Genomic DNA, 13,049 nt, shown 5'->3' with positions numbered 1-13,049 from the left:
GAACTGGAGGGTATTATGCTAAGTGAAATTAGTCAGTCAGATAAAGACAAATATCATATGACTTCACTCATATGAGGATTTTAAGACACAGAACAGATGAACATAAGGGAAGGGAAGCAAAAATAATATGAAAACAGGGAGGGGGACAAAACATAAGAGACAAATATGGAGAACAAACAGAGGGTTGCTGGAGGGGTTGTGGGGGGGGATGGGCTAAATGAGTAAGGGGGCATTGAGGAATCTACTTCTGAAATCATTGTTGCACTATATACTAACTAACTTGGATGGAAATTAAAAAATAAATAAATATTAAAAAAAATTTTTAATGTTTATTTTTGAAGGAGAGAGAGACTGAGCATGAGCAGGGGAGAAGCAGAGAGAAAGGGAGACACAGAATCCAAAGCGGGCTTCAGGCTCCGAGCTGTCAGCATAGAGCCCGGTGCAGGGCTTGAACTCACAAACTGAGAGATCATGACCTAAGCCACAGTCAGACGCTTAACTGACTGAGCCACCCAGGCGCCCCACATGTGTATAGCTTTTGTATGAAAGCAAAAGCATGAACTTTGTATCTGCAGTGAACCCGGTGATAAGCCAAAGAAACAATGCAAGTCAAAGTTATTGTTACTACTAGCTGGGGCTATGGCCCTGAACCCGGACACGGAAATATAATGGTTTAGACCCTGTGATGGGAAACTATAGGCCTGAAGGCCAAATCGGGCCTGCCACCTGTTTTTGTAAAGCGTGTGAACTAAGAGTGATTTTTCCATTTTAAATGGTTGAAAGAATCAAAAGAAGAAAAGTATGTGTGTCTGTAAAGTTTTATTGTAACACAGCCATATATTTGTTATGTTGTCTATAGCTGCTTTCATCCTATGATGGTTGAGTTGAGTAATTGCAGCAGGGACCACATGGCCCACAAACCATAAAATACTAGCTGATCTGACTCTTAACAGGAAAAGGTTGTCAGTCCCTGTTCTAGACTGAACCTTAAGAACACTTTACCAAAGGCCAAGTGAATTCATGACCCCCTTGTCCTCGTTTGTGGAAATTGATGGGCCGATGGTGGCTAGGACTGGCATGGTAGCCGTGGAACAGATGACAACAGTCAGATTCAAGGCATTTTGTAAGTGAGGTCCCCAGGATTTGCTGACTGATTGATTATGAGGTGGGAGAGAAATAGAGGAATCAGGGATGCTCCCAAGTTTGTCATTTTGCTTTTTGTTTTTTAACTCGAGAAACTCCTGATCGGGAACACTGGTAAGAAGTGGGTTTGGGAAGAAAAGGGAATACAACAATCAAGAATCCAATTTTCACTGTGTTAAATTTAGGATACCTATTAGACATCCAGATCAAGCAGGCGGTGGATGTAAAAGGCCAAGAGTTAAATGAAGAATCCAGGGTCAGAGGAATAAATTTGAGATTCCTGAGCATTTACGTAATATTCAAAGGTCACAGGACTGGATGGGATTGGTTGATTGACTCATTCATTCATTCATTCATTCAAATATGTTTTGAGCCCTTGTTTTGTGCTAAGCAGTGTTCTAGGCATTGCACTAACAAAAAATACACAAAGGAAAATCTGTACCCTCAGAATTTCCATTCTAATGGGGAGGAAAAATAACAAATATATAGTATATTAGGGATCATTGTTAAGGAGAAAGGTAAAGCAGGAATGGGTGGGAAGGCTGCAGTTTTCAACAGGATGGCTAGGGAAGTCCTCAGTAGGAAAATGTTATTTGAGCTTAAGTCTTCAAGGAAGTGAAGTTGTGCACATACCTGGAAGACTAGCATTCCAGGCAGAGGCGACAGCAAACGCAAGCATGCTAAGGTAGGAGCGCGTCAAGCAAGTTAACAGAAAAGCAAGGGCGGTGGCTTCAGGAGAGCCGAGGGAGAGTGGTGGGAGATGAGGACCAAGACAGAATGGGCCGGGACATGGGGTGGAGGACAGAAAGGAAGGTGTGGAGGAGCATCTCAGGAACGGACTGAAACTAGGAAGGTGACCAAACATCTCCGCGAAGTTCAGCTTGACGTTAGCCCCGCCCCAAGCCCCGCCCCAAGCCCCGGAGGGCTCCTTGCTCACAGCTCCGCCTTTTGGCCGGAACTCGTGAGCCCGCGCAGGGACCGGAAGTAGCTTCCGCCCGACCCCATTTTATACGAGGCCGCTCTTCCGGTAGCGGCGGCGGGAAGCGGACTACTGGCGGGCGTCTAGGCCTCTGCCGAGGGGAATCCGGCGGGAATCGGAGCCATCAGAACCGCCACCATGGTGAGGAGGCGCAGGCGGGGGGCGCGGGAACTTCCGAGTCTGTTGTGGAGTGGGGGCCGCGACTGATCGGGAGGAGGTCACGGGTTGGGGGTTCATGGCGGTGAAGGCCCGGGCCGCGGCCGCCCCGTCCGGGCAGGGGAGACCCGGACCTTGGCCATTCGGCAGGGTGGGGGAGGGGAAGGCTGGAACTGAGGAACGGAGGTCTGAGTCGCTCGGTGGTGGCGAGGATAGCACTCCGGCCCTCCACGCCGCTGTAGCCACAGTGCTTGGGTTCCTGCAGGCACGAAGTAAACTTTTGCAGAATAAATGCATGTCTGGGGTTTCGGAGCAGGCATTAGAGCCGCGGGAGGAGTGGGAAAGACCCGGTGAGAGACTCAGACGTGTGAAACGGGGTCTGAGGAGGAGTTGCGGAAAGAGGTGGGGAAGACTTGTGGCCGAATCTAGAGAGAGTGCTTGGGTCCGGTAGATAGGAGTGACTGGGAGGGTGAACGGCAATGTTTGGGGGGAAGAATTCAGCTCGTTTGTTCAGCGTGTCTGTGTTTTAAGTATGCCTGACTTTTCAGGCCCTGGAGCTACATAATGAAATGCTTCCTTCCTTCACCCAGTTCACTTTCTCGGTGGGGACACAGATAATCTAATCCAGAGTGATAGATAGGTAGTTGGGCATTACGTAAAAGTAACGGCGAGGGAGGGGCGGGGTAAGAACGCCGTCTGGAGTAGAGGATTCCTGAGCAGAGCCCTTAGACGTTGTTAGAAGTGTCTTCCCAACGAAAATGGAAGGGAATATTCTAGTTTGGAAGGACTACAAGAGCAAAGCAGGAAGGGTAGCACTATTGAAAGTTTCTGAAGGAGGAAGAGAGGAAGAAGACGGGAGGAATTTTACGTGCTGTTACATACAATCCTGTGGATGATGAGGTATACCAGTCAAGGATTTAGCCAGCAAAATGACACAAACTTAGTTGTGTTCAGAAAGATCACTGTGTTTTGTAGCTGTTACACTTGGGGGGAACCGAAAGCAGGGAATTGTTTGTGGGATTGGTTGGAAGAGTGGGCACTGGATTCAGTCTGTCTAGGTTCCAACCCGGCTTCCTGGCTGTGAGACAGGACAAGCTGCTTATCCTCTCCTGGCTTCAGTGGCTGTTGTCTGTAAAATAGGAATAACAGTCCTGATTTCTCGAATTAAATGAGATGTGTAGTGCTTGTCACAGTGCCCGGTACACAGTGAGCACCAAGGAAGCGTTAAGCTATTACAAGGTAGACCATAGAGGTTCAGATCTGTGTGGCTAGAAGCTGTGCAGTTACAAGCCGGTTAAAATAGTCGTTTGAGGGAGAGTAAACCACATAACCAGGGTCTCCAGGGTGTCAGTCAAGGTTCTGATCCATACATTTGTGGGCTCAAAACCCTGTTCTGGTCCAAGCTCACAGAGATGAACAGCAAGCACGGTGCCTGCCACAAAGAAGGCACTTGGGTGAGTTAGGACTGGCCCACACCAATCAGGCTGACAGGAGACTGATCTGCAAACGAAATGCCAGGTTGTTTATTTCTAGAGAGAGCGAGAACTGCCAAAGACATCTGACAACTTGCTCTGCAAGATCTATTTTGTCTCTTAGCAAAGCTACATTGGAATCCGGGCTACAAAGTAAAAAAGGTTGTTGGATTAATAAAGAAGTGAGAGCAAGTTCTATATTCTTCAAGACCATTATGTGTTCGAACTGATTAGCGCCCTGACCACCAGAAGGTCTCCCTCTTAAAGGTAGTCTTGGAGGCACGCCCATGTTTTTGCTTTAGAGATTCTATGCCTCTTGCCTCCAAGCTGATCATCTCCTTTCTGATGACGGATTTCTCGTTGATTGGATTTGAGTGCCAATCATTCCAGCACCTGTTTTACTTGGTCTTTAATTTATTTATTTGTTTATTAAAAAAAATTTTTTTTTAATGTTTATTTTTGAGACCGAGACACCCCGAGTATGAGCAGGCAAGGGGCAGAGAGAGAGGGAGACCCAGAATCTGAATCAGGCCCCAGGCTCTGAGCCGTCAGCACAGAGCCCGATGCGGGGCTTGAACTCACAGACTGCAGAACATGACTTGAGCCGAAGTCAGATGCTTAACTGACAGAGCCACCCAGGTGTCCCTTTACTCTGTCTTTTAAACGGGCTGTGGGTGTTCCACGGCACTGGAGTCACACACATATAATCTGCACAGTGGCAGATGGCTAATTTGGTGGAGGGGAGTGCTGGATTCATTTGGAGGTACTTTTCACCCTCACCCCTGATACTGACACAGCATAGACATAGGCAATTGTAATATGCCTGTTCCTAAAAAAAGAGATGATTTTAGGGGCGTCTGGGTGGTTCAGTCAGTTAGATGTCCGACTTCGGCTCAGGTCATGATCTCGTGGCCCGTGGGTTCGAACCCCGCATCGGGCTCTGTGCTGACAGCTCAGGGCCTGGAGCCTGCTTCCGATTCTGTCTCTCTCTCTGTCTGTCTCAAAAATAATAAATCATAAACATTCAAAAAAAATTGAATGAAAGTAAAGATGATTTATTTATTTTTTTTTTTTTTAAAAGATTTATTTTGGGGCGTCTGGGTGGCTCGGTCGGTTGAGCATCCGACTTTGGCTCAGGTCATGATCTCACAGTCTGTGAGTTCGAGCCCGCATCGGGCTCTGTGCTGACAGTTCAGAGCCTAGAGCCTGGAGCCTGTTTCGGATTCTGTGTCTCCCTCTCTCTCTGCCCCTCCCCCGTTCATGCTCTGTCTCAAAAATAAATAAATGTTAAAAAAAATAATAAAAAAAAAGAAAAGAAAAAGAAAAAGATTTATTTTAAGGGCAGGGAGTAACCGGGAAGTGGGCAGAAGTTAGGGCTGAGCACAGGGTGATGCGGGGGAATTCCCAGGGGAGGGCTGTGGCTGGAAGACAGAGCTAAGTCTCGACGGAGCAAGATAGCCTGGTGGAAAAGAAAGTCACAGCTGCAGGTTTTAGGAAGCGCCGGGGATATATAGGTCCAAGAGAGCTGGCCTCTCATCCCGTTGCTTTCTCCTTACAGACCGTGGGCAAGAGCAGCAAGATGCTGCAGCACATCGACTACAGGATGAGGTGCATCCTGCAAGACGGCCGCATCTTCATTGGCACCTTCAAGGCTTTTGACAAGCACATGAACTTGATCCTCTGTGACTGTGATGAGTTCAGGAAGATCAAGTGAGAAGTGGGCCGCACGGGGGGGTGGGATGTGAGTTGCGAGGGAAGTGGAGCGGGTGGGTGGGCCAAGCGACAGGTGGTCGATGTAGCTGTAGCTGGTTCCTTGGTCTGCTCTCCTGCGTTAGAGGGCAGATTTAAATGGGGACGTTGGACTCCAAGAAATCTTCCTTAGCCCAGCAAGCCTCGCTCTCTAGTTCTAGCGGAGTACACGTTGTAAGGAGGGCTGCTAGGCTTTTTGTTTCTCTGACTGTGTGTGCCCCTGGGTACTGGGGTAAAGGGCTCTCATGTTCTCCCCACAGGTGTGTGAGGGGGGAGAGCTTGATTTTCTGGCCTCATTGCCTATTTGTAAAGCTGTAGCCTAAAGGGCTCTCCCAATGCAGCCTGGTCTGAAACTGCTTTAAGAAGCCTCTGACCCTCTTCAGGGTAAGTGCTCAGCTTCCCGTGTGGGTTTGGGGCCAGTGATTTTTGTTGGCGTTTATAGACACAATCAGATCTTTTCTACTTTTCTACAATTCCGTATGCAATTGGATAGCTCCCTTGTCCCACGCCTCACAGATCTTGAGCTTCTGGCCTCTTAAAAGACGTGGGCCAGCTTGTCGTGCATATTGCATTCGAGGCATCTTGAGGCCCAAAGAGGTTATGTGACTTCCATGATCAGTCAGCTCTCTTCTGCCCCATGCAGTGGTCCATATTAGGTTGTCGGTGGCTGTGATTTCCTTTTGATTCCCCTTGGGGCTGTTGTTTTCTTTTTGTGGCAAGAGGTCAAGAAGTACAGGATACAGTGCAATAAGGATGGCCAAGTGCCAGGGACACAGTAGAGAGGGGCCAGCAGATCAGTGTAGAACTATTCCAAATGGTCTCTTCTGTCTTTTATTTATTTATTTTTTTAAATTAAAAAAAAAAAAAAAAAAAAAAATTTTTTTTTTTTTTTTTTTTTTTTTACATTTACTTATTTTTGATAGAGACAGAGCACAAGTGGGGGAGGGGCAGAGAGAGGAGACACAGAATCCGAAGCAGGCTCCAGGCTCTGAGCTGTCAGCACAGAGCCCGATGCGGGGCTCGAACTCACAGGCCGCGAGACCATGACCTGAGCTGAAGTTGGACACTCAACCGACTGAGCCACCCAGGCCCTCCATCTTTTAATTTTTTTAAATGAAATTATTCTGATAATTAAAAAATGTGTATTAGAAGATAGATTTTAAAAATACATAAAAGTATATGAGGAAAAATTTAAATACCCAGAAAGGTTTGTTTCTTTTTTTTTTTTTTTTTTTTTATGAAAGAACAATACATGTTTTTAGTAAAAAAAAAAAAAAAAAAACAAAAAAAGAAAGAGAAAATAAAGATAGGCCCAAAAGAAAAGGAAGAACTATCTACCCCCAGAAAACTCTTAATTTAATATAAAAAATATCATTAAAAGGAAACCTTTAAGTTTTTTTTTAATTAAAAAAAATTTTTTAAGTTTATTTATTTTTGACAGAGAGACAGAGTGACGGGGGGGAGGGCCAGAGAGAGGGGGAGAGAGAGAATCCCAAGCAGGCTCTGCACTGTCAGCACGGAGCCCTGTGTGCGGCTTGACCTCATAAACCGTGACGTCATGATTTGAGCTAAAACCAAGAGTCGGGCGCTTAACCGACTGAGCCACCCTGGCGCCCCAGAAACCTTTAAGCTTTTAAAAATCCAGGCATTTTGTCTTTCCTTTATTCTTAGGATATTGGTTTTGGCTTTTTCTTCCCTTCCCCTGTCTTGTTATGGTTATTTTATTTCCCAGTTTACATTTACAGCTGACCCTCGAACAACCCAGGAGTTGGGGTGCAGACTCCACACCATTGAAAATCCACGTGTAACTCTTGACTTCTCCCAAACTGAACTACTAGTCTACTGTTGGCCAGGAAGCCTTACCAACAAGATAAACGTTTGATTGGCATGTAATTAGTGTGTTCTGTTTTGTATATACTGTATTCCTACAGTAAAGTAAAAGAAACGTTTTTAAAAATCATAAGGAAGAGAAAATAAATTTATAGCACTGTATCAGAAAAAATCCGCATCTAAGTGGCCCCGCACGGTTTAGACCCGGGTTGTTCAAGGGTCAGCGGTATATTTTGTTCATCCTTTTCTGGTTGTTGCATTGGAACTGTTTTTGTGCTTTGAGGATAGAGGTGTAACTTCTATGAAGTTATTTTTCCTTTCTTCTACTTCTGAGGTGACCTGAGGGATGGAGTTAATAGTTCTGCGGGGTTGACTTGGTGGCGGAAGGAGGCTTGCGCGCAAGAGGGCTGACTGGGATTCGGTCGACTGGAGTTGTTCAGGCTGCCTCTTCACACAGACGAGGCCTTAAGCTGAAGGGAGGGAATAGGGTAATGGCAAAGAAGAGTGGACTGAGGAAAGACCTTCACCATGGTTACAGAGTAACATTTGAGCCAGGGCTGGGCTTTCTTAACTCTTGTCCTATCTCTTGGCCAGTGCTTCCTCTTGGCGTGGGAGACAGCCACCTAAGGGGTTATGAGTCAGCCTGTGAGGACTGTGCAGAGGAGTTGCTTTAGAGAAAGTTTTTGTACCATTTGTCGGGAGATACAGTGTAAAAATCTTGGAGGCCCCTAGGCAGGTGAACGGGAGCTTTACCCCCTTTCTGATGCTTACTTTTTTTGTTTCTTTCCCTAAACCCATCCCCAGGCCAAAGAACTCAAAGCAAGCAGAAAGAGAAGAGAAGCGAGTCCTCGGTCTGGTGCTGCTTCGCGGGGAGAACCTAGTCTCCATGACTGTAGAGGGACCTCCTCCCAAAGATGTAAGTCAGCGTAGAGCCGAGCGCGCCAGTGCAAGCAAGGCCAGGAAGCCTTGGAGAAGGGAGCCCCTGCTGTGAGCCAGGCTCTGCCTTAGCTTCTCTGCATTTCATTGCATAATTCACAGGCATCCTCAGATTTTTGTCCTCCTTTTACAGACAGTAGAATCTCCAAGAGGTTACCCTCTAAGTAGGAAGTAGCGATGGGGAACTAGAATTTGAGGGTTTCCAACTTTAAAGCCTCTCTTCTTCCTCAGTTGATGTACAGAGTGAGTCAGGACAAAAGGCACTTAAGGCCATCTGGTCAGTTCTTAATGTGATGGCAGTCTAGCTGGACAGTAAAAAGTCCTAACTCCAAACAGCAGAATGTATATATTTTGTACAGTTGGAGAAAACTAGTTAACATTTATGAAACATCTGCTGTGCGAAGCACTTCAGTATTTTAGCCACTTCTCGTAAGCCGTTTTTTGAGATGAATCATTCCCACTTAAGATAAAACAAACTGGGGTTAGCAACTTGCCCAAGGTGTCTCAGCCATTAAGTGGTGAGGCTGGCATTTGATCCCAGGCAATCTTGGTTCTGTAAACACCAGCCTGTACTTAGAAATAGACTAGACTTTAGAGCATCTAACCAAGTTTTCTTGTTTTCGTTTTAAGACATTGTCGTCAAAGAAATAATTTTTCTTATTTTTGTCCGTGTACATGTTTTTTTTTTTTTTTAACACATAATATGTGTGTAATACTGTGTTCTGCTTTTTCACTTAACGTAAACATTCTTCTGATTGCTGTATTTTTTTCTTTTTCTTTTAAGTTTGTTTATTTTGAGAGAGAGAATGGGGGAGGGACACAGAGAGAGGGAGAGAGAGAATCCCAAGCAGGCTCCACACTCAGCACAGAGGTTGAACTGTGAGTTCATGACCTAAGCTGAACTCGAGTCGGACTCTTAACTGACTGAGCCACCCAGGCTCCCCTGCTGTATGCTTTTTAAAAGGCATGTTAATGACTTAAAAATATTCCCTTAAGTGAGGACAGAGTAGTTATCCTAGTCATCTCCCTCTCTCTTTTTTAATGTGTATTTAGTTTATTTTGAGAGGGAGAGAGCGGATCCCCCAGGGGTCGAACTCCCCAACTTTGAGATCATGACCTGAGCGGAAATCCGGAGTTGATGCTTAACCATCTGAGCCACCCAGGTGCCCCCTAGTCATTTCTGTCTTTTTTGGACTCATACATTGAATCCAAAGGGAATAGGGAGCCTTTCCAATTATAAATGCCTGCAAGGGGTTTATCACATTTTTTGGTTGAAGCGTATGTCTGTATTCGTAACTCCTGGTGTCTGTTTCCAGTAGAAGTTGCTACTCATTCTAAATCTTCATGACTGCATCCGGTTTTGTTATAACCCCATCATTTACAGGTGAGGAAACAGCCCCAGAACTGTGGGATTACTTGCCCACTGTCACCTGCTAGGTGAGAATCAGAGCTGGGACTGGACTTCATTTCTCTTTGATGCCAGATCCAGTGCTCTTGACTACTATACCCCCTTTTTTTTTTTTTTTAAATATTTGTAATTTTAATTTTATTATATTTTAGGGTGTGCCAGCAGGCAGGGGAGAGGGACAGAGAGAGGGAGAGGGAGAATCTCAAACAGGCTCCACACTCCCCATGGAGCCCGACACAGGGCTCGATCCCATGACCCCGGGATCATGACCTGAGCCGAAATCAAGAGTCACGCGCTCAACTAGCTGAGCCACCCAGGAGCCCCTGTGGTATATACCCTTCTGAATGGAGCCCTGGCCCTTTGTTGGTTTAATTTTCATAGGAATGCACGTAGGTTGAGTTGTGGTGTGTTTTCTCTTGACTTACTCTTAAGTTTCTCTAGCCTGCGCAGGGGTGACAGCTAGGCACATGATCTTGGATGGAAGAGGAATGTCATTAACATGTGGGTGGCTAGGTAGTATTTTTAAGCTGTTTGGTTTGATGTCCTATGAATCTGAGGGCCTCTCTTGGCAGTGGTGTTCCAAAGTGCACGGATTCTCTAGGCCCTAAGCATTTTAGCATATTTCTTTATTTTTTAGACTGGCATTGCCCGAGTGCCACTTGCTGGAGCTGCCGGGGGCCCAGGGATTGGCAGGGCGGCCGGCAGAGGAATCCCAGCTGGTGTTCCAATGCCGCAGGCTCCCGCAGGACTTGCCGGGCCAGTCCGAGGGGTTGGTGGGCCGTCGCAACAGGTAAGGGGTTGGGGAAGGGCACCGACTTCTCGTGGTTAAAATGAAGGACGGAGAGGGGCCCCACAGTTCGGGAAGAGTCCAGAAGGACCAACCTGTGACTTTCAGGCTGTCAGTATCTCATTGTCCTTCGTATGTAGTCCCAGACTCCCGTGAGAAGGGAAACCGAACGTTGTAAATTAACGTTGATGCTACTGAAGTAAAGAGATGCATGAAAGGTATTTTGGCCGACCACATTGGGGCAGAATGTTTCCACCACAGCATGTGAGGGAATGCTCTCTTACAACCGGTTATCCGTCATACTTGAAAATGCAGTTGCCTTCTCTGATTTGGAGTGGGCCTCCTCAACTCCGGTCTAGAAGGTGGGAATTGAGCATTCAGACTTGATCTTCTCTGGCAGGTGGTTTCAGATAGCCTGATGCCGGGAGTTGCAGCGTGGGGGATCGATTGGGTGTCGGCTCCGTCTTAACCACGTTGGGGGCAGGAGAGTGGGATGTTGCATTGCCTTCTGCTGTTCTGCCTGACCCCGATCCTGTGTCCTCTTAGGTGATGACCCCGCAAGGAAGAGGCACTGTGGCTGCTGCTGCTGCCGCCGCCACAGCCAGTATTGCAGGGGCCCCAACCCAGTATCCACCCGGCCGTGGGGGTCCTCCCCCACCTATGGGCCGAGGGGCACCCCCTCCAGGTGAGAAGCCTGTAAGGAGACCCCTGCTAATTGATGGAAGGTGCCTGCGCTGGATTCGTGATGAGACATAACGTTGACTGAAACTGGTGATGAGTTTGTGTAATTAAGCAGGATTACTCTGAGATCCAGCCTTGACTGACTGACCACGGAACTAGCTGGACAGGAGCCATGGGGAGCCCCACCTCTTTGGCTCAAGGCCCAGAGACTGGGAGGGTAGAATGGTCCATCCTCAGAACTTGGTGGACAGTTTTGTTACGTTCCCTGCTACCTTTTCAAGACAGACACTTGAGCTGTGTTCTTGGGGCTTTTCTCTCGTAGGCATGATGGGCCCACCACCTGGCATGAGGCCTCCCATGGGTCCCCCGATGGGGATCCCCCCTGGACGGGGAACTCCGATGGGCATGCCCCCTCCGGGGATGCGGCCCCCTCCCCCGGGGATGCGAGGTAAGTGCCAATAGCAGTGATTTGGACTTCCTTAGAGAGCATGTTGGGATGGGGAATGGAAGGAAGGTTGCCTTTTGACCGTACCCTCTGGGCTTTCAGGCCTTAAGCCTAAGGATATGCACTCTTAGAGGGCAGCTTTGTCCAGCAAGGGAGGAGGGGAAAAGTAGTTCTGAAATTGGCCTTCCCTCCCTCTTAGAGCAGTTAGGGCAGTCCTGCACCCGGGCACTTCTCAGTGCCACGGTGGTGTTCTCAGGGCACTGTGCGATCGTGCATTCTGAGAGTCCCCCGCAAAGGTCATGGGATTGTCCTGTGTCCTTTGGCTTGACAATGTCTGGTAATGAAGAGCTTGCCATACTACTTACTACGTATATCTCTCTAACTCCAATTTGAGAAATGCTGACAGACTCGTCCTCTCACTTTATAGATAAGGAAATGGGCCCCGAGAGCTTAGTGTCCTGGCTCCCAGATTGGTGTTCTTTGCAGCAAGCCATAGTGGTCTCAAAGATAACCCACAGCCACACTGGTTGACCCCTGTGTCTCTAGTTCAGGTTTTTTGTTGATGGGTTTTATAAGCCTAGGAACCCAGTCTGTCCCAGAGAAGTCCCTAGTTAGCATATATGTTGTATATGTCCCTCTGATCACCGGGTAACTGCAGGGTGTGGGAGGCTGGGGTGGGGCTGGGGATTTGAGTTGCAGATCAGGCACTGACTAAACTTCTTACTCTTACTTCAGGCCTTCTTTGACCCTTGGCCACAGAGTTACGGAAGTAGCTCCACAGAGGCGTGGGCCCGATTACCACAGACCTGTTTGTTTGTTATGCCGTTGTTCTCGGAGTCTCACGGGATTGTCTGGTTTCCCTTTCAGGGCCCCCTCCCCCGGGAATGCGCCCACCAAGGCCCTAGACTCATCTTGGCCCTCCTCAGCTCCCTGCCTGTTTCCCGTAAGGCTGTACATAGTCCTTTTACTTCCTTGTGGCCTGTGAAACTAGTTTATAATAAACTCTTAAGAATATTATGAACGCGTCTGGTGTGTCTGTTCAATTTTAGAAAGCCTTTGTTATATTGGGTAGTTAATAGAGTCAGGAAAGGTTGCCTTGGGAAAGCTAGCCCTAATCTCTGCTGCTTCCCTTATGAAATATTTTACAGCGCATTTGCAGAGAAGCACAAACCTCTCTCCTACTGAGAGAATTAGCAACATTGAACTGCGAGCATTTCCATGTATCAGACTGGCAAAATGAGTTTGTTGAAGTAAACACTCACGTACCCTTGGCGACAGTTGTGAGTTGGCAGATCCTTTTTGGAAGGCACTCCTTGATAGCCTCTTGTGCATTACTTGAGATTATATTCATTTTTATATGATAAGGTAGGAGGCAAGTAGTAAAAATGAAAAACAATCCCACTGGAAGAGGAACAGTATTGGTATGACTCTCCCACCGTCACACGGGCATATAGCCTAAGTCG

General features: G+C 47.3%; 1 protein-coding gene across 2 annotated transcripts; it reads left to right on the top strand.

Moving 5' to 3' along the window:
• Positions 1-2,133: 2,133 nt before the first annotated feature.
• SNRPB (small nuclear ribonucleoprotein polypeptides B and B1) lies at positions 2,134-12,603 on the top strand. 2 transcript variants are annotated; one of them, XM_019462735.2, is made up of 7 exons: positions 2,134-2,263; positions 5,309-5,460; positions 8,134-8,245; positions 10,311-10,463; positions 11,007-11,145; positions 11,464-11,589; positions 12,454-12,603. In XM_019462735.2, exons 1-7 carry the CDS (start codon positions 2,261-2,263, stop codon positions 12,489-12,491), a joined length of 723 nt encoding a protein of 240 aa, XP_019318280.1. In that variant the 5' UTR covers positions 2,134-2,260; the 3' UTR covers positions 12,492-12,603. The 2 variants fall into 2 exon arrangements, with proteins under 2 accessions (XP_019318280.1, XP_019318281.1); XM_019462736.2 differs by having other exon boundaries at positions 12,322-12,603.
• The last annotated feature ends 446 nt before the right edge of the window (positions 12,604-13,049 follow it).

This window comes from Panthera pardus, unplaced genomic scaffold (genome assembly GCF_024362965.1).
Source record: "Panthera pardus isolate Hobbes unplaced genomic scaffold, ASM2436296v1 HiC_scaffold_25, whole genome shotgun sequence".
Classification (NCBI taxonomy): Eukaryota; Metazoa; Chordata; class Mammalia; order Carnivora; family Felidae; genus Panthera; species Panthera pardus.
Note: the sequence above shows the minus strand (reverse complement) of the source record. Positions and strands in the feature narration are given on the sequence as shown.